The sequence below is a fragment of the Cucurbita pepo genome, chromosome 10, assembly GCF_057944985.1.
Source record: "Cucurbita pepo subsp. pepo isolate OVF chromosome 10, ASM5794498v1, whole genome shotgun sequence".
Classification (NCBI taxonomy): Eukaryota; Viridiplantae; Streptophyta; class Magnoliopsida; order Cucurbitales; family Cucurbitaceae; genus Cucurbita; species Cucurbita pepo.
This window is the reverse complement of record NC_141807.1, coordinates 21,566-45,835: the sequence shown is the minus strand read 5'-3', so window position 1 is coordinate 45,835 and position 24,270 is coordinate 21,566. Positions and strand designations below refer to the sequence as shown.

The 24,270-nt window shown below is 36.4% G+C and overlaps 5 protein-coding genes across 7 annotated transcripts; 1 reads left to right on the top strand and 4 right to left on the bottom strand.

Annotated features, from left to right (window-relative positions):
- Positions 1 to 592: 592 nt before the first annotated feature.
- Positions 593 to 5,526, bottom strand: LOC111804280 (vacuolar-sorting receptor 6). The gene is made up of 13 exons (XM_023689028.2): positions 4,944 to 5,526; positions 3,490 to 4,182; positions 3,272 to 3,360; positions 3,059 to 3,128; positions 2,882 to 2,965; positions 2,683 to 2,759; positions 2,293 to 2,374; positions 1,981 to 2,063; positions 1,803 to 1,866; positions 1,504 to 1,632; positions 1,269 to 1,372; positions 1,035 to 1,152; positions 593 to 947 (listed from the first exon to the last, which is right to left on the bottom strand). The coding sequence occupies exons 1-12, from the start codon at positions 5,233 to 5,235 to the stop codon at positions 1,039 to 1,041; spliced, it is 1,881 nt and encodes a 626-aa protein (XP_023544796.2). The 5' UTR covers positions 5,236 to 5,526; the 3' UTR covers positions 593 to 947; positions 1,035 to 1,038.
- A 1,598-nt stretch (positions 5,527 to 7,124) lies between these two features.
- LOC111804285 (uncharacterized) lies at positions 7,125 to 9,496 on the bottom strand. Its single transcript, XM_023689034.2, has 2 exons — positions 9,153 to 9,496; positions 7,125 to 7,541 (listed from the first exon to the last, which is right to left on the bottom strand). The coding sequence occupies exons 1-2, from the start codon at positions 9,373 to 9,375 to the stop codon at positions 7,402 to 7,404; spliced, it is 363 nt and encodes a 120-aa protein (XP_023544802.1). The 5' UTR covers positions 9,376 to 9,496; the 3' UTR covers positions 7,125 to 7,401.
- Positions 9,497 to 10,183: 687 nt separating this feature from the next.
- On the bottom strand, positions 10,184 to 11,569 carry FKBP13 (FK506-binding protein 13). 3 transcript variants are annotated; one of them, XM_023689031.2, is made up of 5 exons: positions 11,114 to 11,569; positions 10,873 to 10,965; positions 10,723 to 10,783; positions 10,510 to 10,612; positions 10,184 to 10,417 (listed from the first exon to the last, which is right to left on the bottom strand). In XM_023689031.2, the coding sequence occupies exons 1-5, from the start codon at positions 11,468 to 11,470 to the stop codon at positions 10,378 to 10,380; spliced, it is 654 nt and encodes a 217-aa protein (XP_023544799.2). In that variant the 5' UTR covers positions 11,471 to 11,569; the 3' UTR covers positions 10,184 to 10,377. The 3 variants fall into 3 exon arrangements, with proteins under 3 accessions (XP_023544799.2, XP_023544800.2, XP_023544801.2); XM_023689032.2 differs by having other exon boundaries at positions 10,516 to 10,612; XM_023689033.2 differs by having other exon boundaries at positions 10,544 to 10,612; positions 11,114 to 11,565.
- Positions 11,570 to 12,121: 552 nt separating this feature from the next.
- Positions 12,122 to 14,036, bottom strand: LOC111804282 (pentatricopeptide repeat-containing protein At5g66520). The gene has a single exon (XM_023689030.2). The coding sequence runs from the start codon at positions 14,015 to 14,017 to the stop codon at positions 12,632 to 12,634; it is 1,386 nt and encodes a 461-aa protein (XP_023544798.2). The 5' UTR covers positions 14,018 to 14,036; the 3' UTR covers positions 12,122 to 12,631.
- Positions 14,037 to 14,261: 225 nt separating this feature from the next.
- Positions 14,262 to 23,520, top strand: LOC111804281 (Transducin/WD40 repeat-like superfamily protein). Its single transcript, XM_023689029.2, has 13 exons — positions 14,262 to 14,533; positions 14,622 to 14,755; positions 15,685 to 15,828; positions 16,290 to 16,420; positions 18,046 to 18,276; positions 18,398 to 18,576; positions 20,364 to 20,464; positions 20,600 to 20,752; positions 21,514 to 21,569; positions 21,652 to 21,709; positions 22,691 to 22,811; positions 22,909 to 23,019; positions 23,098 to 23,520. Exons 1-13 carry the CDS (start codon positions 14,524 to 14,526, stop codon positions 23,202 to 23,204), a joined length of 1,536 nt encoding a protein of 511 aa, XP_023544797.2. The 5' UTR covers positions 14,262 to 14,523; the 3' UTR covers positions 23,205 to 23,520.
- The last annotated feature ends 750 nt before the right edge of the window (positions 23,521 to 24,270 follow it).

Sequence of the window (24,270 nt, the reverse complement as noted above, 5' to 3'; positions counted from 1 at the left end):
AAATTCCATGTTTGTATTAACCACAGAAATGTATGAACTCTCTCATCTGCAATCACTGCACAACCAAGTAAAGTAGGTTGAATATGATGGTGAACAAAACTGTCCCATCTAAATGGAGGGAGGGAGGTCTTTTACTTTTAGGTTAAAACATATTTAATCTCTCAACTTTGTTGTTTATTGGGTCATAATTAATAAATAATATGTATGTTAATCCATATTATTAATCAAACTATTTATATTTTGACTATCTTAGTTTTACCTCTAATATATTAAATAGTAAGCCATTTAAATGTTTATAAATTAAATTCATTCCTTCCTGCAAAAAAATATTAAATTCATTTAAATGCTAAAAGAAATTAAGATGTATAAAAATACATTTATACACAAATTACAACCCAAAACAGTATTTTTTTTAACTTGTTTTTCCTTTATGAAAAGGAAGCCACTAGAAAAAGGGATCATCTATTATGAAAAGGAAGCCACTTACACAAAAAAAAAAAAAAAAAAAAAAAAAAAAAAAAAAAAAAAGAACATAAATAATCTCATCAAACTAAAATCATATTCAAACACATCCATGAATTAACATGTTGAATGAAGTGAAACCCAAATTATGCATTATTCATCATGTTTCGTACAAATCTACGATTATAAACCCTCTGCTTACTCCTAGCTTCTGGACTTCATAAACGCATTCAGTTTCGAGTTTTATTAATCTACCATTCACATCCTCGGCAACTGTATTTGTACAAGAAAGATAGACACGATCTGAAGAAAATTTTTCCAACTGTAAATTAAGTGGACAAGCCAAGCTACCAGTACCATCATTATGATTAGAAAGAGCCGAATTCACAATCTAACTTTGTGTCGCTTATGCTTCATCCTGCCCTCCCTCTCTGCACTTGCTTTGTTCTTGTTGGATAGATGTACTCCACTCCTTTTTCTCAGTTCTGAAACCACAGCCAGCCAACCAGCCCAACCAAATACTCATTTCGTTCCGGAAAAGTACAAATTTTCATTACTATTTACTTTCTTACCTCCTTACACTGTGCCTTGTCTCAGCGGTTCAGATTCAATGTGGGCTTCAACCTTGTTCTGGCTGTCTAGCGGCATGTATTGCGACATGATAGACATGATCTCCGAATCCATGTAAGACTGTCAAAAGTAATGCATCGGATAAGGTTTAGCTATCTTAGGACACAATAAATTCCTTTAAATGGTAGGTAATAGGTAATAACCCAAGACAATGCACAAAGTGGTCAGTGTTATACCCGCAGCCTATATTTGTAGAACATGTAACCGGCTAATCCCCCTCCAACGACAACTGCCAGAACCAGAAATACGAGGAGCAATCCAACTTTCGAACCACTTTTTTCTGAATAAGTAACAACAATGTGAAATGAATTGTCAACAACAGAGATCACGTTCAAGGGTTATTCATTCCTATATCTTGATTCCATCATTTTCAGTTAAGATGGATATATAAGACGGTAGGTGCATGCTTACCGATACAAATATCTTGGTCCTTCATGTATACTTGGTTACCGCTACACTTGCAGTCGTATCCACCCCAATTGTTCTTGCAGCTACAACCATCACACTGACAAGCAAGACGCTCCTTACATTCATCAACATCTGCTTTTTGCATTGCATGGTCCATAAAAAAAAAAATAAATAATAATAATAAATTAAAAATTAAAAATTAAAAAAAAAAAAAGTAAAAAAAAAAAAGCCTTCTAAACGCTCACTCTAAACCACTCTCGAATTCATTAAGAAACTTTGCAGTTAGTGGTTTTAGGACAAACCTTCGCAATTTTGGCCATCCCCTCTGAACCCAGATGGACACTTGCAACCGCTTATATCTGAATTCTTCATTGCGTAAAAACACAAGAATGAAATTGTAAGATTAGATAATGGTGGTAAGTACAAAACACACACTATTGCTTCTAGATCTGATAAATTATGATGGAAACAGCACTGAACTGAGCAAGCTGTGGCAGTTAACCCATTTTTAGTTTCTGACCAGCAACCACCATTGTTAATCGTGCACCTTGCAGGTCCATAGGCTGTTAAAATAAACAGCAAATGAAATAATTAAATCACTTGATTTAAAAAATAAATAAATAAACTCTAAAGTGCCGTTGTATTAAAAATAAAGTAACAATTAATAAATAACATAAATAGAACATCAGTTGCCTAATTACTCCCTCCAGTCACAAAATGTTATTGGTGTCAATGAATTGGGGAGAGAATTTTGGTTTGTGGGAACAACAAAATATAACAGGTTTAGTTTACCTTCACAAGAAGTATAACCATCTCCTTTATACTGAACACCATTAACGACAGGGCACTCACAAACTCGTCCCCTAAATGTGTCCTGATCAAATCGATAACTAATGATTAATTTAAGATGCAACCGTACACCTTTGAACAGAACTTTAAACCATATATAAACATTCTTTAGTGAAGCAAGCAAATGTGAAAAATGAGATATTCCTTGTCTTGGTTTTTTTTTTTTAATCTTTATTTAGGTTTTAGGAAAATGGGGATTTTCATAGAGTTTTTCATACTCTTTTCAGTTCAAAAACGTGAGAAACTGTTAAAGGACATTCAAATTTGCAAAAATAGAAAGTAGAAAAAAGTTAGAAAGATAGCCTAAAATGTACAGACAGGTTCATTTTTTACCTTGCATGCAGTTATGTTCTGTTGTGTGAGCTGCCAACAGCCACCATTCCTTTCGAGGCATTCATCGGTTTGAATATCTGATTAGGAGTGACATCAGAACAATTTGGAAGGGAAAAAAAATAAAAAAATTAATATATCAAGCTGATGGCCATGAAAATCTTGGACAATGAATTGAGCATAAATATGTAGATGCATCAACCTGAAGTCAAGCAAATAGGAGGCTCCTCAGTTTCCTTAAATCCTGAACAGATAGCCTTCAGCACAGCAGTTCTGTCCAGTTTCCCTTCAAGCCCAAATGGTTCAAAGAAAAAAATTCAAAATCTTCATATGGATCACATATAAATTAAAACAACCGGCCAGCCACTAGATAGCGAACCTCGATACTGAACCTCATTAATCACTAATGTGGGTAAGATTGTAACATCACCACGAGTCCCATTGCCAATCTGTAATCAGGTTTGTGAGTCTATTAGCAATTATTTATACTGAAGCAGTACAGAATATCAGTGTTTGAAACTCCGGGATTATTTGCTATAATAAAATACAATGGCTGTTTAAAGAAAAGTAAGGTAAAAAACATTATGGTTACCTGCATTTCTTGCTCAACTTTTAGCACTTTATTCTCCACATCAGCTTCAGGATCGCCCATGCATTCATTAATCTTGTCAACTGGAAGATCTGCATCATTCAGCATACAGTTAATCAGGAGTTGCTTAGGTGTGTTTCTTCTTAATAATTTCATTGATAATCGTGACAAACTTGAGATCAGGATTCAAGTCAATTAAGATTTGAAAGTAGATTACGTACTGAGAGACTTCATGACATCCTCAGCACATTGCTTGCTGTATCTCTTGTCCTTCATGGAGCATCTAACATGAAAATCTGTAACGAAATCCCACCAAACCCAGGAGCGATTGGTCTCATTGGAAACTCGATGCACACAAAGTTGTCTGAGATTTTCATAGACAATGTCTTTGCCTTCATACCCAACTCCAAAATCTTGCTCTGGGTCTGGCGCACAATACCTGCCACGGTTAATGCACTGGGACTTGCATTGGCTGCTAAATCTGAAGGCCTCAGGGCAATACCAAGTGATGTAGTGTGGTGTGAACTGAGTGTAACCTCCCTTCTCCAGAATCTGAGCATGTCCCTTAAAACTTTTGACAAAATTCATTTGCTCATTACATCGACTACCACATTCGTCATTGCTGTTGGTCCAAAATTCGTACTCCACTCGGTTATCGGGATGGGGAACCGACTCTCTCCAGTCTAATCTGATGACAACATCTTCGCCATTCCTCACTGCTTCTTTTAGGCTTGTGCCGAGGGATTTCTCTATGAAAGCAGACGGAATTTGGATTTTTTCAATATAACTATCTGCTTCGGTGCTGTCTTCAGGTGAATCCATCGTTATTAGAGACTCCTCAATACTATCCATTACTAAAACTACAGCTGCTCCAGCCTGTTGAGCATTCCATACTTTCAAGGCAAAGTAGCAATCTGAATTGAATGGTCAGAAAGAAACCAAGAAGTTGTCAGAACAAACCATTCCTTTGAGAACTCTCCAATCAAAAAATCAGACACAGAAAATTGAGAGTGGGATGCAGCATATTTGATGTAAGTTGTCATTGAGTTTGTGCTTGATTTTGATAATACAACTTAAATGTCCAAGAGGGAGAAGGGTTTTTTTTAATGAAAAAAAAAAGTCAAACAAATGGAGCCATAAGCCTTGAGAAAAAAGAAAAAAGAGAACAGAGTAATAACAATAATTTGAAGATTCAAAGTCAAAGTTTCCAGGCCCTAGAAATGATCTATGGATCGTAAGTAAGAATGAGGAGGAAAGTAAAAGGTATCATAGCCGGCATCTGGATAATAAAGTCAACAAGAGGCGTAAAACAAAATAGCCAGATATCGTTGGAAACATCACATTGCTAGGCAGATGCATTCGATTAAATCGAGAAAAAAGATTATGGATCCCATTTTGTTGATATTAGATTCTCGTCTATTTCAGTTTGTTTCTTAGTGGATGACACAAGTGTAAAGGAATTCAGAAATTAAGAAATCAAATTTAAACCCGGATTCCTATTAAGATTATAGTTGGGAAAAGAAAGGAATACAAAAGAGTTGAAATCGCAGTTTCGCTAAAAAAGGAAAAAGGCGATTCAACGGCATTAATAAGAGAAGGTGAGTAGATTTTGGTTTCCGAGTTTAGCATGATAAATGCATAGAATGAGAAAAAGAAGAAGAAAAAAAAGAGATACCTCCACGATCGAGGAGAAGGATGGTAGGGCGAGAGGTCTTGGATTTAAAAGGCTTATCGCCGTCGAAGGGAAGACAGCCGAAAGTGCCTTTCTGAGGATAGAAAACAGAGCCGACTATGAATCCGCCGTAGTCGGGAATCCCAAAGTTGGCTATGGCAGCGTCATGCTTGGACTTGAGAGAGGTGGGAGAGAGAACGGAGACGCTGCTCTTCTCGACGACGAAACGGGCGTGGACATGGAGATAAAGATGAAGTGGGATTAGGAGCGCAAGGAGAAAGGTGAGAAGAGGCATGGTGCAGAAGAAGCAAGGGGAATAGAATGGAATGGAGATGGGATTGGAAGAAGAAGAAGAAGAAGAAGAAGAAAAAGAAGACGACGAAAAAGAAGAAGACGAAGAACGGGACAAGGCAACCAACTGAATAGATTATAGAAGTGGAGAGAGAAGAGGGAGTTGGTTCAGAAGTGAGAGAGAATGGTGGGAAGGATCAACCATACAAGAGAAGAAGAAGGAAGACTTGGTTTGTTTGCTTCTATTTGGGGCAACTTCTTCCTCTAACTAAGTAGACTTCAAGGAAACGTTATGATTTCATCACTGCCAATATATATATATATATTATAATATTATAAAATAGCAATGCCTATATCGTTTTTTGCAATTTAATATTAATTTCATCAAATCAGGTTCATGTTAATATGCTACAATAAATACTCACTAATTTGTTAAAATAAAAAATATTAAATTAAAATAAATATTTCAAAATTTTAAATTTTGAAATAAGTTTAGATCTAAAATATTGAAATCAAAATGGAATTTAAAACCAAATTAATTTTTTAAATATAAAAGTGACAAGTGGTGTTAGTATTAATTTATCCTATTTATTCATTTTAAATTTACTTATTTAAATAAGTTAAATATGTGTATATATAGCCAACTATTTTCTCCCCTTTTGGAATTATATAAATGATTTATAATCCAAACTAAACTAACTTCAAATTCCACTACATACCATAAATTTAATGTGTTAAATGTAGCATAAAAGTGGGTGTATTTTTATAATAAATTTTGAGTTTGAATCTGAATTTCCTACCCCGTTTAAAACTAAAATTATATTTTCATGTTGTTTTTTTGCATTAAAGATTGAAGTGTAATAGGTAGAGTTGTTTTTTTTGCAACCCAAAGCTTGTTATATAGAATCAAAATGGATGGTTATATATAAATGAATATACTGAAAACAATATATTATTATTATTGATATCATTATAACCATTTAATAGCAAATAGATTCAAACCTTTAAATTGTCAAATCACATACTTCACATGCTTTTATAGAAGAAAATCTATTTTAAAAACAATTTTATTTATTTTGACCAAGTAAACGGAAGACTTGGAATAAGAAATTGTCAAATCAACGAAGTCTACACACCATGACAAGTTCAAATAAAATCAATTTAAAATTAAATATATTTTATTGTTCTGGTAATTTAAATTTTGTTTAGAATATACTAATTTTAGTTTTTGTATTTTCAATTTCAACTTCAGTGTTTAAAAATTTTCAATGAAGTGATGCTGAAAAGAAAAGTTGTTAAAGTTTATTAATAAAGAAATAATGTGAATTTTTAAAGATATTTTAAGACATGTTAATTGAGAACATTTAAAATATTTATTTGGCATATAGAATTTTGATGATGCAACGATCGTTGAGTCAAGTAAGCTTAATAAATTGAATAAGAAAACACAATTATAGGCATATGTAGTTTTTAAAAGTTGGTACACAGAACGCTTATGTTTTGGATACAAATTTTTATGTTCCGAGAAAAAGAAAAAAAAAAAAATGAGTGGGTTACCAAAGAATAATACTTGCCAAGTAGGTATTTCTATGTTGACCACATTAAAACTTGAATACCATACATTTCTATTAAAAAAAGAGACAAAAATTAGTCTCTCTCCTATTGCATTGCTTACTCCTGATTGCAGAAACATAATCGTCGTGTGTTTCAGAGGTGGGATGATTTGGGATTCAGGAAGACGAAAACGTGAAGGGAGGGAGAATTTGACCATCTATCTCGCTTCCACCCCAAAGTTGAGACTTTGGGTTGAAGAAAAATAAAGATAAGAAGCTACTCATCCAAAATCACCCTACTCTTTTGGATAATGCCTTTTTATCCTATCCTATTAAATCATAAATAAATAAATAAATAAATAAATTATCATCACAGTTCTCGTCTTCTTTCACAAAAACCCATCCTCCCAATTTCAACTTCTTGCCATATTTATAGAAGTCTATCTATGCATTGGGTAAACTAACTCGACTCAAATAAGATATATCTTCAACACAGCCTATTCCAAAAATTATAGCGTGACAAATGAACTGAAATAACATAATATAGTACTATTCCAACAGAATATCTATCTATACTGGCCATTGGGGGAAAATGTACCCGATTCATCTCTCAGGGTTTAAATGTGCCGGTTCCTCTTGATCTTGCACTTACCCCGGCGCTTGGCCTTACCAACCTTGAATTTTCTTTTCGATTTCTTCCCAATTCCACCTACAGCCTTCAGTGTCGTGCTTTCACCATATCCATTCATCTCCACATCTGCAACACAAACAAAGAAATTAACACCTTCCACACATCTATTCTCAAATAATTCAAACCATACATAGAAAGGCCCAATGCTAATAAATACATCTGCACCACCACAAATGAGAACACAACTTGTACGTGATGTAACGAAGCTGGGTGGTATTTCAATTCCACTGTTAAGTGGGCACTGCTCAACTGCCATAAATTGTGTACCTTCAACAAAAGGTTCAAATTCCCCACCCCATGATGAACTCCAAGAAAAAGGAAAAAGAAAAAGGAAACTTCCTTATATTCCTTTTACCAAAAAATGTTAAAGGTTTATCATTTTTTGAAGGAGCCATCGTTGGAGTAAAGAAGACCTTGTGCAAATCACACTAAGGAGTCAATGAAGAGCTCCGCATTAGGACTGACAGCAACATACCTCTTCTAAAATTTTAAAATCATAAGCTAATACAAGCACGTAGGAAAGCACAATAGAACACCAGGAATTACGCTTAGAATGGCACATGACATTTTCATTAAAAAAAAAAAAAAAAAAACAGTAGGATCACAATCAGAAAGAGAGAGGGCTAAAAAACAGACATAGCCTCTTAGCAGGAAATACTTTTTTTGTTCATTCGGGATGCCTTGTGAGGCTGGATATGGGATAGGAACAACATATGGTAACTTTCCCTCAGAAGTTGTTTAACGAACAAACTTGGATATTTCTGATCGGAAAAGCTTTAAAACCATTTTAATTCAACTGTCACATAAATTAACGTCGCAGACAAAACATAGATGGTGAAATAATAATTACGGGAAATAAGTAACTCGACACTTGAAAGAATTGAACAGCTATATGGCTAATACAACATTAAAAAGAAGTTGTATTCATCAACACCTATAGCATAAAATATGAGTTGAAAACAGAGAAAACCAAGTCTAGACTGTCACAAACGAACTTTCACAAAAACATTTTGATCTCCATAAAAAAGGAAACATAAGAATTGTATATTGAAGTTGGGCAACTATCCTTCCATATTACCCCTCTATTTTCTCTATTCCATCTAATTGTGGAAAATACGACTGTGACATCCTGACTCCTGTTAACTATATGTATATTTAATCTGTTATTTCAGTTGCTAGCTTTCTGTTTAGTTCAGTGACTCTGTTAACCTCGTGATTTTAAGATTAGTTGTAATCTTCTTAGAGGTCGCCTGTGTGTAAATACTCTTATTCATTCATAATTAAAACTACGATGAATTATTCTTTTTTTCAAAATCAAGTTTTAGAGCTAGAAATGTAGACTAGTCCACGAAGTGGATGGAAGCAAAGCCTCAACATATCAGGCCACAAAAGTGGGGGCTGTGAATTGCTTGGAATTTATTCGAGGGTTGTCTCTCTATGTCTCTATCCCTCTCACCCCTCTGTTAACCGTACAAAGATTGTGCATTTGGATGACAGAATGACTTGGGTTACGATATTCGTCATGGGTTGAGTGAACAAAGCAAAAGAGGGCAAGGATGAAAGAATTTTCATATAATGAGATGAAAAACCACAACAATGAAATCCATAAACCTAAAGAATGAACATAGAGGAGCAAAAAGAAAGGTCTGCAAGTAATAGAAGGAACAAAGGGGATACCCATGGCAGAGTCGGCGTCAGTAGAAGCAGAGGCTGATGCGACGTCCATAGTAGAAATATTGGAAGTGAAAGGAGATGGACGCACGGGAAGCTTAGGGGCAGCAAGGGCAGCCTGTTGAGCAGCAAGCTTGGCTGCGTCTTTCTTGTCGTAAAAAGGGTCAACCATGTCTCTCCGGATGGCCCGCAGCCTCTTCTCTCTCTTCGATCTCATGGATTTCGCCATCTTTCTTCTCCCCGACGAGTTTCTTCGCTGTGAGTCTGAGGTTGCTTTGATCGCGTGGGCGACCAAGTTTAGGGGTTTGGGCGAATTTAGGGTTTATAAGGACCTCCTCTCTCTTAACGTTTGTTTAATGTTTGTCTCAAGTATTATTAAAAATCGGATTTTATAATTATTTCATAGAATAAAAAAGAAAGTAGTATTTGTTTTATTTAATAAAATAAAAATGAGTAATTGAATTTTGGAGTAAAAATAGTAATGTAAATAGTTGTTTAAAAAATTATGAATGTAGATAATGATTTCAATATCCACTATACCAATGAATTAGTATAGGTTTTTATTTTGTTATGACAGGAATAGGAGGTGGTAGAATGAGATGCCATATTCTTCTTCCCCAATCTTTTTCTTTCTTCTTCCCCAATCTTTTTCTCTTTTTCTTTCTTCTTCCCCAATCTTTTTCTCTTTTTCTTTCTTCTTCCCCAATCTTTTTCTCCCCTCTCTTTTGTCACACCTGGCCGCTACCCTGTCTCTCTCACCACAGTTGAGAAAACACAGTCCCACCAACCCATTCGATCGACTATCGTGTCCTTTTGCTTCCATTCGATCGACTGCCGGTGGTGGAGGAGTTATCAAGTTGAGAGAATGATGGAAATGGAAGGAGGAAATAGGATCTAGAAGGGGCCTGTTTCAATCTAGAAGGAGAAAAAGGAGGGGGAAAGAGTGGGCAAGAAATGTGATCTCAATTTTGCCAACTCAGAGTCCAGTGGTAAATAAACATAAAATTAATATACTCAATAAGTAATGACCATGTATGTCGCAATTGAAACTTCAGCAACCAAATTAGAATTAACAAGTGTATAGTTTACAACAGGCCGAGAAAAGGCACCAAACCAAGTATGAGGAGTTTGTAATTGTAATTCTAAGTAAATAAAAAATATAATAAAAATTCGAAGATGTGAAAGGAACCAGGATGGATGATGATGTCATGCCTTCCCAATGAACTCCACATCAAATAAGAGAACTGAGTTGGGAGGAATGATACACGACCCTGCATACGCAATCAAGCCAAAACACCACTTTCAACTACACAACTCCTTTATCCAATTAATTAAAAGTAATTGATTTCATAACCCCCTTTACCCGTACATGAAAACAACCAGAAATTTCATCCTACCTCCTCTGCATCCAGCACCTCTCGCGCCATACCCTAGTTGTGGAGGAAGCTTTAGAACCCGCTTCCCTCCTTCACAAATCCCACGAACCCCATTAAGTGTCAAGGAAATTGATGTTTTAATTAACACCATTCCACTTCCATAGGCTTAACAAAATTTCCAGTTTATGTGGAAAACGTACCCGGAAGCATTGCTGGAACTCCATCGCCCCCAAGAATACCTTCATCCCAACCTTTTATAACCTGCACATTTTTACTTTACTTCTCTCAATTAATTAATATCCACTCTCTCCTTCCCATGTTTCTTAAAATATATATAACTACATATATACCTCACCAACCCCAACTCGAAAGGTTAACGGCTTCCCCCGATTGTAGCTGCTATCAAACACCTTTCCGCTCTCTAGTTTTCCAACATAATGTGCCTACCAATCACCAATTTGTCACTTCACACGGGTATACAATACCACAATACAACAATACAACATCAATTCACACAGATTTATCAACTTTAATTTCAAATCATTGAATCTATGGTAGAGAACAAAGGGGTACGAGTGATTGAAGGCACACCTTGATTAGCTGTCCTTTCTCAGCCTCAGGGCCTGTCCCGACAACTTTATCGCAGAATGCAAGGCCCGACGGAGCTGTTGCGAATTCACATGGTGTGGCTTCAGCAGTTGCAGGCAATGGTTGTAGGAGAACGCTGGCAAGGCCGAGTAGGAATCCACAACCAATTGCTCCTCTTCTGCCGAATGAAGCTAGGCTCTCCTTCATTTCCAGTTCCTGAAGAGAAGAAGAGATTTTTGGGGTACGGGTGTAGGTAAATTTGGAGACTTGTTTCGTCGTTACACATTTATCAGGTGAAATGTTGTTGGAGCTGAGCGTTCTGGGAGTGGCAGCCCTAAATGAAATTGTCAGCGAGCTCATATCCAACAAACACTGCTCTCTAGTTTCAGAAGAAGATAATTCAAAACAGGATTAGCCTCCACCTGCGCACCGCTCATTGCTGGATAGAAGGTAATCGTATTCAGTGTGGGAAGCATGACATTGGGCAACGCACCATCAAGCGGGCCTGTTTTGTTGCGGCCAACCTTGGGCCACTTTGAGTCTACTTCTAAGAATTTGTGGTGGTTTTCGTTTATTTATGCTCGGCCCAACTACAACCTATAGTTCTCGGTGCGTAGCTAGAGTTTATGGATTTTCTAATGTATCTACGGCTATTTACATCTGACCGGAATTATCATCAGCTGGCCAACTCTGGTTTTATTACTCACGGATCAACATATAGATGGAAAAGGGTAGTTCGTACCTGCAAGTAAAGCTAAACGAAGCAGGTCTAATTATGAATTAATGAAATTATGGGGAGTTCTCCCACGACCAATGAGATTCTTTTGGTCTCTTCGAACCTGGAAGTAGTTTTCTAATTAGTTTAGCCTTTCTTCTTGTTGTTGTTGTTGTTCTTCTTCTTTTTCCGCTCATTTCCGTTTTCCCTGTGAGCCGCCCAAAGCTATTATTTACTTCCAACAAATGGAGCATGGCAAACAAGTTAATTAAACCTGACAGCTCGAGATCTCGAGGGACATCAAATTTCTATCATTTGGCCAAATTTACCAATGACATCAATACAAACAAAACAAGCCAAGGTTTGCTATGGTAGAGAAAATAATCGATCAAACAGAACAGACATATAGGGAGGAGAAGCTCTGGTTCCACCAAGAACCTTTGCCAAACTCACATTAGCATGTCAATCTCGAATGGGCAAGAGAGCAGCAGATCAAGCCATGACCAGAAAAGTAAGCGCGCCCGCTTAGCAATAACCATCAGTCAGCAATCATCCCCCAATATTGTACTAATTGAGGTCCGCGCCCAAGATAAGATCACGCTCTTTTGTCCATGTAAAATTGGCAAGAGCTGGCATTTGAGAAGCTGTGCACCATTGCAGACTACAGATTTATTTCCTCTACAGTTGCTCCTCAGGAAAATTTGCAAGGAAGCAGATTACAAAACACCAGTGAGAGTAATTTGTAAAGTTGACCATATCAATTACTATTCTAATTCGAAAAGAAGGAGTGATGCAATTATAGGCAGCTATAATCCACTTCTGATAAGGCTATACGCCCTAACCTTCCGCACATTTTGGTTCAGTAAATTCCTTATCTTTTCTGCATCATCCCACTTTTCCTCTAGAACATACAAATCAGATATAAGAGAGTAAATTCCACCATGATTCTCGGGTTCTAACTTGTCCAGTATCTGCTCAATAACTCTTTCAGCCATGTCAAAGCTTTTATGTTGCTTACAGGCCGACAAAAGAGAGCTCCACACAATGATATTAGGTTCGAGTCTCATATTCTTAATAACCCCATAAGCTTCCTCCAACAATCCCGACCTACCCAGCAGATCAACCATGCAACCATAATGTTGAATCCTTGTTTCTAAGCCATATTCTTCAATCATGTTGAAATATTTGCGGCCTTCTTGAACAAATCCTGCATGAACACAAGCACTTAAAATCCCAGTGAAAGTCAATTCATTCGGTTCCACACATTCATTCCTCATCATCTCAAATAAATCCAACGCCTCCTTGCAGTAGCCATGCTGTGCCAATCCACATATCAGAGCAGTCCAGGTCCTGACGTTCTTTTCAGACATCAAATGAAATACCTGGCAAGCGTACTTAAAAAATCCACACTTGGCGTACATATCAACCAAAACTGTACCAAGTTCCAGGTTTAGTTCCCACCTATTCTTGACCACAAAACCATGAACTGATTTGCCAGCTAACAATCCTAAAGAGCCCATATAAGCACACCCTTTTAAGATTGAACCTACCGCCATCTGGTCGGGAGTTATTCCAATAACTATCATATCTTGGAAAAGAAGCAAACCACCCCTGTAATTGCGGTTGTTAACGTATGCAGCAATGGTGGCGGACCAAGATGCCAAATCTTTTGATGGCATCAGATCAAACAGTTGGCGAGCTCTGTCTACATCCCCTGTCTTGGAATACCCGAAAATCATAGTGTTCCAGGTAACAGTGTTTTTGTGGGGCATTTCATCGAACAACAAACAAGCAAGTTCAAAGGAGTTCAGGACGTACGCATAGAGTAGGGATGTAGCGACAAAGACATGGGTAGTGAAACCAAGTTTAGTAATATGGGCATGAAGATGGTGAAGAATGGAGAGGTTGTTGGAACGAGCGCAGGCTTTGAGCACAAACAGAATTGAGAAGCTGTCGTGAGGAACGGATTGGCGGTGCATCTGGGAGTAGATAGCAAGAGCTTTATGAAGGGAGGGAGCATTTCGAATGCGTAAAGCCCAAGAGTTGAAACCTTTGGCGAACAAAGCAAATTGACGGCGAGCAGGATTGAGCAAGTGAGAGGAGCGACTTAAGAGCATAACTTGCGTCGTCTCGGCCTCGTCCGTATACCGTTTTAAAAGGAAAAATTTGAGGAGAACTTGAACCCTAAACATGAAAGGAAAACTTTAAATTTACTTTTCCATGTATGTTTTGATTGATTATTATAAACATCATATAAGAAATACAAGTTCATTCATCTATTAATTTAACTTCAAAAGCTTTTAAATAAACTTCAAAATTGAACTCTGGAGTTCTTTTATTTATTTGTTTTTTTCTTGTTGATAATTTGACCGTTGAGGAAGGCTTAACCGTTTTTGTTGGAGATAAAATTTATTTATTTATTTATTTATTTATTTTTGAATCAAGTAGAAAAGATTTTGGCATATCAAATCTTGCATTCCTTTTCCTAATACGAAAAAACAATCCATTCCATTATAAATTATGATTCGTATTTCTAAATCGATCCGATATTTTGCAGGCACGCCCAGCGATAGTCGGGATCGGAACATCTAATTCTCTGCCCTTCTGAACATCCGCTTCGAAAGTCCATCGCTTCAAAACTCTTCCACTGCAACTCCTACTTCGCCACGCTGCTTCCACCACCACTTTCTCAATAGTCATGCCACCAGGTTCCACTTTTTCTTTCCGCTCTCATTCTATTTCCTTCCTTTCAATCTCTCATCAATGTCAAATTTTGCTTTCTATACTTCCGTGCAGAGCTCCCTGGTTATTACTATGATGTCCAGAAGAACAGGTATTTCCCTCTCAAGGGCCCAATTCCTGGTTCTTCTCGCACTTCCTCCTCCTCTTCTTCAGCCCCTCATCACAAACGAGCTTCTAAGCCCACCACGGTGTGTATTACTCTACCTCTGGATACTACCAATTTCATCTTTTCTGTTTAGGATTTATGCTTTTCAATGCGTATTCTGCTTCCCACAAAATTTCCGTGCTTAGTTGCTTTATTAAACACGGTATCTGACTTCTCTATCACTCGAGGCCCTGAATTTTGCGGTTCCTTAGTAGTCGTGGATGTTCTCTCGAGGATTAGGGCAGGACTAGGGTTCGTAGTGCTGACTTAAATCTGGGTCGAGTCAGTTTCCTCTTGGAGCGCATTTAGAAAGAAAAAAAGTAAAAACTGTCAAGCTTTTGGGGGCTGACCTGGGCTTTAAAATAATATTTTCAAAAGCTCATTATTTGGCACTTATTTTTATTTATTATTATTATTTTCTTGTATTTTCTTCTTATCAATGAAGTTCCATGTTTCCACAAACCAGTCTCCATTTTTTCCTCTCTCCTTTTGGTCATTTCTTTCTCTCATCTTCTCAAACAAAACTAATGAATAACAACCTTCAAATCTTGATGAATGAGGGCAAGGTAATAATTGGGGACGACTAAAGCCGTTTTTTCTCAGTGTGAGACCTTTTTGGGAAGGTTTAGATTGGTGTTCCCTTTCAAACTGAAACATGGAGGAGTTGGAAGCTTCTTTCTCTTCTGAAAGAGGTGGTCTTTGGTTTTGAGAGAGAAAAAAATACCTGGTCCAAATGGTTTTACGGGCTTTCTTCTAGGATAATTGGGGTGGTATTACTATTACTATGCTATTGTTTTCACTTCCTTAGGTTGTATACTTCGAGGACCAGTGCATTTTTCTTAGTTGGTAAGCTAATGTTTTATGATAGTCCTCGGTGCTGTCATGTGATAGTTTTGGCCTCACTTTAGAAATTATTTTATCATAATTAGGTACTTGATATCAATACATTAAAAAACAACTTTTCCCCTACAGATGGTCGATTCATGTTCGAAGGCAGATTTAAGAGCCGTGAAGCTGATTCAAGCCAGGGAGTTGTATGGTAATGTTATTGCTTCCAGTAAAGGAAAGTGGAACTTCAAGGAAAAATTCCAAAATTTACTGGCATCCAAACCTGTGGTATGTTCCTTATCAACGATCGTCCTAAACTTGAGAGCACTTGTTCCAATTTCACTTAAATGGAATGTCGAATTAGGCCTTAATATATTAGTTGAATTATTTTATTGATGTTTGTGGTGGAAACCACATAAGAAAGAAGGGTAATCTAAGCGTTATGAGGAAGCTCTTAGCTTTGGACATCATTTTCCTTCTACTTTTTGATGAACTGGTAGGTTTGGGCTATGGTAAATAACTAAATCAGTGTAAGATAGTGATTGTTTTGTTTCCATTGAAGACCCTTCAGAAGATGTAAAACTCCATTTGGTTTTATTCTTTAAATATCTTCTAAGCAATCATCATGTCGTTTTTCATTGTTTTGCCAAACCAATGATATCCTTCAGGAATTTTTAATGTATATTCTACATAGCAGAATATTTTTCTGTTTCTTTATTATAATAAGTTGAACAAGATATTCTATGCAGGTTTGGAAATACCGAGGAACTGATAGAATGGGGGATAGTGCTTTGCAAGAAATACCTATTAATGTGCACACCCTGGAGGGTCAAATGGAATCTACTGTTCTATTGACGGGCAATATAAGTGGCTCCTTGAGGTATTTATGGAGTTGCTCTACTGTGTGAATGCATTTGTGCTTGGACAATGCAAGAGAGTTTAATCTTTAAATCCAGTTTTTTATTAAATGGTAATCAATTCAGATTAGTTTTGTTTGTGTATGTCCGGACCATTTGGTTAGCTTTGAGTAAAGTTATGTGTAAAACAGTGTGAGGCATTTTTTGTTGGGTTGGATTTTTTTTTTTTTTTTTTTTTTTTTTTTTTTTTTTTTGGTATGCTCTTGTACATTAAGTTTGGTTTCTTATCCCAAAAAAAAAAAAAAAAAAAAAAAAAAAAAAAAAAAAAAGACCAAATAGAAACCTATAAAATCTTAGGGACTAAATTGAATAAAGCCCAAATGATAGGAATGCTTGGTGGGTGTGTTAGTTATATAGGAGAAAGTAAAATAAAAGTGCTAGAATTCAAAAGAATTAAGGAATAGTTTCAATTGTTGCCTTGTTTGAAGAGTTCTTGGTGGAAGTTCTTTTAGTGGGAGTGTTAGAATTTTTGTCCTGGAATTCTAGGGGATTGTGGAATTATTCCAACAAGAATCGGTTTGAAGAATTTTCTGTTTTACCGTTGTCCTAATGTTGAGAGGATGTGTGCATAATGAGTAAAATTTGGTTGAGATTGCCATTGGTGTTTTGTCTTTTTTGCCATTGGAGTTAAAGGAATAGTTCCAGCTGTTAGCTTGTTTGAAGTGTTCTTGGTGGGAGATCTATTGATGTGGATTCCTTGGAAAGGTTACTCATTATAAGGTCCCTTGCATGAAGAGTTACTGGTGGTTAAGAAACATTTAATACATCGATGGTGGAAGGTTCTTGAAACTTGATTCATTTAATTTTGATACCTTGGAATAGGCAGTGGTGGACTGGTAGTTAAAGTCTTGTATGGGTGTTTCTTTGCATGTCACATCGTCTTATTCGGTCATTTAAAGCTGGCTTTTTGAATTTTTACAGAATCCAAGTGCCTAGTTATGATTCTTTAGATTCCTCTACTGTATTTAAGGAGCAAGTTGTCATCCTCATCATTCTTATTGATATGGCTAGAAGTTTCTGCATTGACAGCCTGTTTTAATCAAGAGATTTTCAACCAGAATAATAATCCTTGGTCATATCGGTTTGTTTCTACTCGTTTGAAGGCCTTGTCTTTGTGTGTTCTATCCAACCTCTTTCTGGACAGTCTATTCATGATTTTTAGTCCCATTTGACGTGCTTTTTGTTGTACTCTTTATTTTCTTATTACGCACTCCTCGTGGAGTTTGTAACTTTTGAGCATTAATCTCTTTTCATTTCATCCATGTAAAAAATAGTTTCTCGTAAAAAAAGAAAAAAACCCCTCTTGCATTTAGTATGTTTCATTTTACTTAAATCGATACTTCGGTTGTTTTTTTTTTCCTTCCATGAAGTGTTTAATCCTTAGCCTTTTGCTTCGAGGACCTTTACGTCTTATTGATTAACTATTAGTGCATCACTTGCATTTGTTATATTTCACTTAAATAAATATTTTTTATTTTTTTCTTTTTCATAAAATTTGATCCTGAATTCATTCCTTTTGACCTTTATGTCTTATTAATTAATTAGTAGTGCATTACGATTCAATGCTTTGAATTTCTAAATCTTGCAGCTTTTTTGGAGTTGGAGAGGGTGATCAGCATATTGAGCGTGGAGTAAACTGTTGTCCAGAACTTGTTTGGCCATTGGCTGGAGAAAACCAAATGGTTAGAGAAGTTCCTGGAGATATTTGGCAACTTTCTGGTGCTTCATTGCAAATGTCATCGAACATATCTAGTATAAAGTTGTTTAAGAAGCGCTTCCCTTTGGTCCATGATGATGTTTCTGATATCCAACATGCACTGTATCCTTTCATTTTCTAGATTTCTTTTCCACTATTCTTCTTCCCCCGGCCCCATCTGCAGGGGGGTTGGGTTGATAAATGCCTTTATTTTCTCTTTTAGTGCCTTAACTTGAGGAACCAGAATAAGTACATTGGGATCTGACTCATCTGGTGGATCGGTTTATGTTCTTAATCTTGTTGAACCGTTGGATTTTAATCGAAGCATTCCTGTCATTAGACGAAGGATACACGAGGTTGCTTCTTTCAATTGTTCCATCTGGACGGCTGATTGTGAATCCAGTGGAGGTAGAGCTGTGATCGGTATGTGTTTCTTTTGGTCCCTGTATTCTTATTATCATGCTGGATCCGGATCCTTAACAAATGCACCATATTCTAATATTTGAGAGCTTGTGTGCTTGCTCCCCATATATTTTTGGCTATGAGGTTCAACAGATTGATTATATGACATTACTTCCATCGATATTTGTTTGTTCTGTTTGTATATGTTGTAATCTTTAAAAAACACTTTCCTACGCTATGGAGATGCATGGTTCTGGTTATTTATTTCTATTTGTGGTGTTTTGCTCCATTTGGTTTGGCCATTTGAACCAAAAATTGGCTTGAATTAGATTCTCCCCCCCCCCCCCCCCCCCCCCCCCCAAAAGAAAAAAAAAAAATCAACAGCCAACCCTGATTTTCTCAAAAGATTAAGGAAAAAAGTTTATGATCTTCCGTCTTCCCAAAATTCAGATGATTGCTCAGGTTGGGAGTCCAAAGTTCATTTCTCAAGCTGTAGAATCTAATAAGTGAAATTCGGCCCTGAAGAAATCCTTTTTATTCATGTTATTTAACATTCATCTGAGATTAAAGAATCTTCGTAGATTGCTCCTTATGGTGTTATTGACACGGATAATGGGTCTAAGATCAGTTTAAGTAGTGTACAACTTGATCTACAACCTTTTGGTAGTTTGGTGGATGATATTGTTGAGGATTCTTACGAAGCAACCTTGGATATGTTGTTTAGGATTTCTTCCAAGGAAGATTCTGTTTCCCATGAAGACTTAGTTTCTCCTCAGAATATTTTTAGTGCTAGCTCTTCTCCTCTAACCATTTGGCTAGGGTTTATATGATTATATCTATCTCCTCAATTTTATAGGATTATTCTTACTGGTGACTTGCTCAAGTCAAAAGCTAAAATTATTTGGCTCAATGCAGTGAGGTGCATTCTGTGGGAAATGAATGTGGTTGGAGAGATATAGAACTTCCGAAGATGTTGATAAAAACTTTTCCACTCTTTGGGAGAATATTGTTCGTCTCCTCTTCCTTGGTTACTTTTAGGTTCTTGGATTACCCCTGGGGAGTTTAGCAGATTGATCATTTTTTTAACCTTTCTTTAACTCTATTACACGAGCATTTTCTTAACTGTGACCTCTCCTTGATTCATACATATTCAAGGAACTTTTCTGTAGCTCCTTAGGTTTAATAGGCTTTTGCTTAGTTTTATCCAATCCATCCTTGTTATTGCTTCTCCAAATGTGTGTATTGAACTGGGTCAGTGTGTGTATGTTAATTCACGTAGAATAAATTAAGAAACATTTTTATCCCTATAGATGGAAGTTGGATATTCTACACGCCTGCATAGAAAAAGAGCTGATGTATGCATTTGTTCTTTGAGGAAAGAAGGCTTCGGTGAGTAAAAACAATCTCCAAGTCATACACAAGCCTGGTTGCAAAATGTTTTAGAAAAGGCAGTGGCTTCGTTTGAAGTAAAGTGAATTTTAGCACGCCCTACCATTGTCATTGATATAAGGCTTTAAAAGAACAATGGAGGATGCGAATAAAACCTTACAATTCATCTCTCTTCTTGATTTCCAACTAAATTTTCTTTGTCCTAGTGTGTTTTTTAAACTGGAACTAGATCCTATTGCCAATATGGTACTTATCGTTCTCAATTATAATCTTGAATTGCAGTACCATGAACTTGATTATTGATGAGCAGATACGGGAGAGGAATGTGTCACTGGATTCTCTCTCTCTCTCTCTAGCGTTCTAGTCTCTAGCCCATTCTCTGTTAAGTACTTATCATGCAACTCTTTTGGTTTCTGCAGGGACGAACATGGGAGCTGCTTCAGTTGATATGGAAACCAGCAGGATATCATGGATCTTACATGGTAAAAGCGACATTTTTGCGCTACAACTCATTCATTCGGTAATTCACTTTGTATGCCTGTCATTTGCATTTAAAATCCCAATAATTAGTTCTTTTGGGCCTTTGCATTCTATTCCTTTGCTTGTGTGATGTGGAACTGTATCTTATATTAATTTACTGGATAACCTGTTGCAGGAAAATGTTGTTCTGTGTGGACTTAGAAATGGCATGATTGTGACAATTGATACTCGTGAAAGACAGGGAGTATGTAAAAGACTTGTAAGGCATAGAATTCCTTACTTACCCGTAGATAGAGACTCCAGAACGTCTTCTCAGCAATGGTATAAGGTAAATAGCATTTATATGTTTTAGAAATTTGTGTTATATTTTCAAATCTCAATATGCAATGTTTGTTTCCTGGTGAAATAAATAATAAAACTTCTGAGGTTTTGTCTTAAGATATTGAAACTTTTAACCACTGTGGATTGGCTCAGTCTTGTAATCCAGATGTCTTTATAATCATCCGTTTAGTTGTGGGATTTAGTTATGGTAACCACCTAAGTAAGATGTCTAATATCTTATGGGCTACCATTGTCATGTTGTACAATTAGATAGTTCGTCCTTAAGATTACTGGAGGTGTACCAAACATTATGCACACCCGGTAAAGGTAGTACATATCGTCTTCTTAATTATTCCCAAAGTCTTGGAGGAAGCTTCTCAAAAGTAAAAAACTTAGAATGATGAATGTTGTCGACTATGTTAACTCCTTTACGACTAAAACCATGGATAAGGTAGGAAAACTTTATTGAACAGGAATTTAGGTAATAGTTTGTGATTGTTGAAAAGTTTTACATGCTGAAAATCTATTTAATTCCGGTATGAAGTAGCAGTTTCTGTCTAGCGTGAATCTGAGTAGTAAAATTCTCTCAGTAATTTCAGTGAATTGTTCATGTTAGGTGGCTAACACCCCTCCCCCCTCCGAACCCCCAAAGTTTACATTTCATTTATATCTATCAAGTTTGCACACATGATCTCTGCGAACTTCTTGGAGATGTGCTTTTTTGGGTAATAAAACTATATATGACGTTTTGATTACTTTTCCATGCAGCTCACTGGGAACATTTATCCTTCTTGTACGGTTAAAATGCCTTCTTCCATATCGAGGTAGATCTCTATTTAAATTCATTTCCTTTGTACAAATTTAAAATTCTAACAGTTCTTTTTCCCCTTCCCCATTATCCACTAGCTTGGTGTCGCTTCAGTTTGATGACCGATATTTTCTGTCAAGCTCCATGGATGGATCGGTTAGTGTGCACTCTTTAAATTGTATGTTGAAAGGTGGTAAATAAATATATGCCTGTGTAACTAATTACTGTGTCATTGAGTAGTTAGAACATCGATGAAGGTTTTATTTTGATAGAGCTCTTAGCTGAAATATTTCAATGGTTATACTTAAGGAAAAATATCAAACAATGGGAGAGATTTGGGTCTCTTCCCTTGATACGAGCCCACTTTCTACCTTCTCCTCCCATGGCTCGCTCTGCATATTACTTTTTTTTTTTTTTTTTTTTTTTTTTTTTTTTTTTTTTTAACTAGATTTTCCACTGAGAACATGAAAAGAAACCAGTGCTCAAAGAATACTAAATTCTCCGGAGAGTGGAAAGCAAGAAAAACTGAAAATTTCCTGTTTATTAAAAGGAGCCTCTGGGGTTAGCATTTCGTTTTTTAGAAATGGGGTTCAAGTGGATGGAGTGAGGTTGCAAGCCATATCCTTGTCATTTAGGAACTTGTCAACAGTCTTTGTGGTCATGATTTGACGGAAAGAGCTAGTGTTCTCAGCCCCTTCATCCAACCATTTTTTATTATAAAGTTTCTCCTTGGAAAGTTAAGTGGATAGAAGTTGGTCTCCCTTAAAGCCTCTTTGTTCCATGTTTTGATTAGTATCTTCAACCCTCTTAGTTTCTGTTAAAAACTATGGCTCTGCCAGCCTTGAATTGGATTGGTTGCCTCCAATCATCCACAACAGTACCGAAAGTGTGATGCTGCAGCCACATATTTTCAGTTTCCAATCTTGCAAGTCCTCTTCCCATACTTAACCAATTACTCCTTATGTCTTCTCTTCACGCAAAGTTTCCCTCAGTTGGCATAACCTCCCTACTCATCGGCGTATCTATCCTCCTGGCATTGATAAAATGCATCGGGGGCTTGTTTTTCCTGACACATTTCTGTGTTGTTCTCATTTACTCATTTTAAATTCTTTGCCTGCCGGATTCATGTTTGTACAGGTAAGACTTTATGATCATCGCCTTATCCAGAGAGGTGCTGTACAAACCTATGATGGGCACGCAAATTCACATACTCGTATACAGCTTGGAGTTGATCCCACTGAGACGTTTGTTGCATCTGGTACTATCATTTTAGTGCAGGCTCAATATTTTTATATTCAGAAATCTCGTGGGTACTGGTAAAACTAGAGTTTCCACTAAACATATTCCGGTTTTAGGTGGAGAAGACTGCAACTTCCGTCTATGGAATATCAAGTCTGGTAAACTTATCTTTGAGGATAAGTTTGTTGATGCTGTCCCCTCAACCATATGCTGGCGAAGGGCTGGAAGTAATGCTCGCTCTCTATTGTTTCTTTCGTCTTTATACGCTTCTTCTGCTATATTGTTTTCTATTGAACTTCTTCCAGGATTTCCGAGAGAGCAGAATGGATACCTAGGCTGTGGAGATCATAGTTCGGGAGCATGGCTTGGGTCACAAGGAGGACTTCATTATGTGAGCTTTCCAAGGTCATAGGTGAACTTGCACGAGGATTTCTGGCCAGCTTTTCAAAATCATCATAATTTAACCTTCAACCAAGTTTTGCTTTTACTTATATATGCTTCAGTCAGGAATGAAAGTTACTCAGCGGATAGGTCATCAGCAGCTTTTTTATTATTGTTTTTATTTCTTATTGCAAGGCCATCAGCAATTCAGTTGTTTAATTTACCTTTTCTTCCAAGGCATTGTAAATTTTTTGGCAGAATCATGTTGGGAGATGCATAGGTTGTAAATGGATACATATAAAATTACATTTTTGCATTGTAATATTCATATAAAATTACTTTTCTAATCTCACTTGTAATTTCTTAATTCATTTAAAAATGTCGCTCTTTCCTTTCTTAAAATTACTATAACCTAATACTTAACACTTACAATGTACTTGTGATGTAACACGAAATTAAGGAGCCTTTGGGCCAACATATTCCAATTGGTCTGATCCTTCAAAAGTAATAGAACATTGGCCAAACCGTACAACCACACACGACATGACACGGGAAGGCACACAATAAGATTATATAGGTTGCAGAAAAAAAATGGAGACGATGTGTGTTAGTTATAAAAACCTACTTTCAAATCTACTTGCCAAATTAAAGTTTAATATTCTTATTCTATTTGATATGATACTTTAGCATTCAATATCATTCAATGGACTTAATTTAAGCTTTGCTAATGCCCGTTAAAATTTTGGATGTGTGTTGATTCAAAAATTTAAAAATTGAATATTGAATATTGTGAAGGAAGTTTGTGGAGGCATCCTTTCAATTATTTAAGTGATTTTGAAAGTTTGTAATTTAATCTCTAAAATTTGAAGTATACATATATATATTTTTTTCAAAAGAAAAATTGGAAGTTAGAGTTGGGATAAAAATTATAAATGAAAGAAGCATATAAATTTGATGATAAAAGGGTAAGCTAAAAATGAAAGTTTAAGAAGTTTTAGTCATAATTGAAATAAATTATATAATTAATAGGTTTTTTTGATAATTTAAGGAGAAAAGTAATAATAAAAAACGCCTTCCCTGACCTCCCGCCATGGACC

What these genes read in the sequence shown, in the direction of transcription:
- LOC111804280 (XM_023689028.2), bottom strand. Translation starts at nt 5,235, where the DNA reads ATGCCTCTTCTCACCTTTCTCCTTGCGCTCCTAATCCCACTTCATCTT. An exon ending in CCTTCTCCTCGATCGTGGAG is followed by an intron (nt 4,183 to 4,943) that starts GTATCTCTTTTT and finishes CATTCAATTCAG; the next exon opens with ATTGCTACTTTGCCTTGAAA. An exon ending in GGATGGCCAAAATTGCGAAG is followed by an intron (nt 1,633 to 1,802) that starts GTTTGTCCTAAA and finishes TGCAAAAAGCAG; the next exon opens with ATGTTGATGAATGTAAGGAG.
- LOC111804285 (XM_023689034.2), bottom strand. Translation starts at nt 9,375, where the DNA reads ATGGCGAAATCCATGAGATCGAAGAGAGAGAAGAGGCTGCGGGCCATC. An exon ending in TGACGCCGACTCTGCCATGG is followed by an intron (nt 7,542 to 9,152) that starts GTATCCCCTTTG and finishes TTTGTGTTGCAG; the next exon opens with ATGTGGAGATGAATGGATAT.
- FKBP13 (XM_023689031.2), bottom strand. Translation starts at nt 11,470, where the DNA reads ATGAGCTCGCTGACAATTTCATTTAGGGCTGCCACTCCCAGAACGCTC. An exon ending in TTCGAGTTGGGGTTGGTGAG is followed by an intron (nt 10,784 to 10,872) that starts GTATATATGTAG and finishes AAAAATGTGCAG; the next exon opens with GTTATAAAAGGTTGGGATGA. An exon ending in CTGGTTGTTTTCATGTACGG is followed by an intron (nt 10,418 to 10,509) that starts GTAAAGGGGGTT and finishes TTGCGTATGCAG; the next exon opens with GGTCGTGTATCATTCCTCCC.
- LOC111804282 (XM_023689030.2), bottom strand. Translation starts at nt 14,017, where the DNA reads ATGTTTAGGGTTCAAGTTCTCCTCAAATTTTTCCTTTTAAAACGGTAT.
- LOC111804281 (XM_023689029.2), top strand. An exon ending in TACTGGCATCCAAACCTGTG is followed by an intron (nt 15,829 to 16,289) that starts GTATGTTCCTTA and finishes TATTCTATGCAG; the next exon opens with GTTTGGAAATACCGAGGAAC. An exon ending in ATGCCTTCTTCCATATCGAG is followed by an intron (nt 21,570 to 21,651) that starts GTAGATCTCTAT and finishes ATTATCCACTAG; the next exon opens with CTTGGTGTCGCTTCAGTTTG.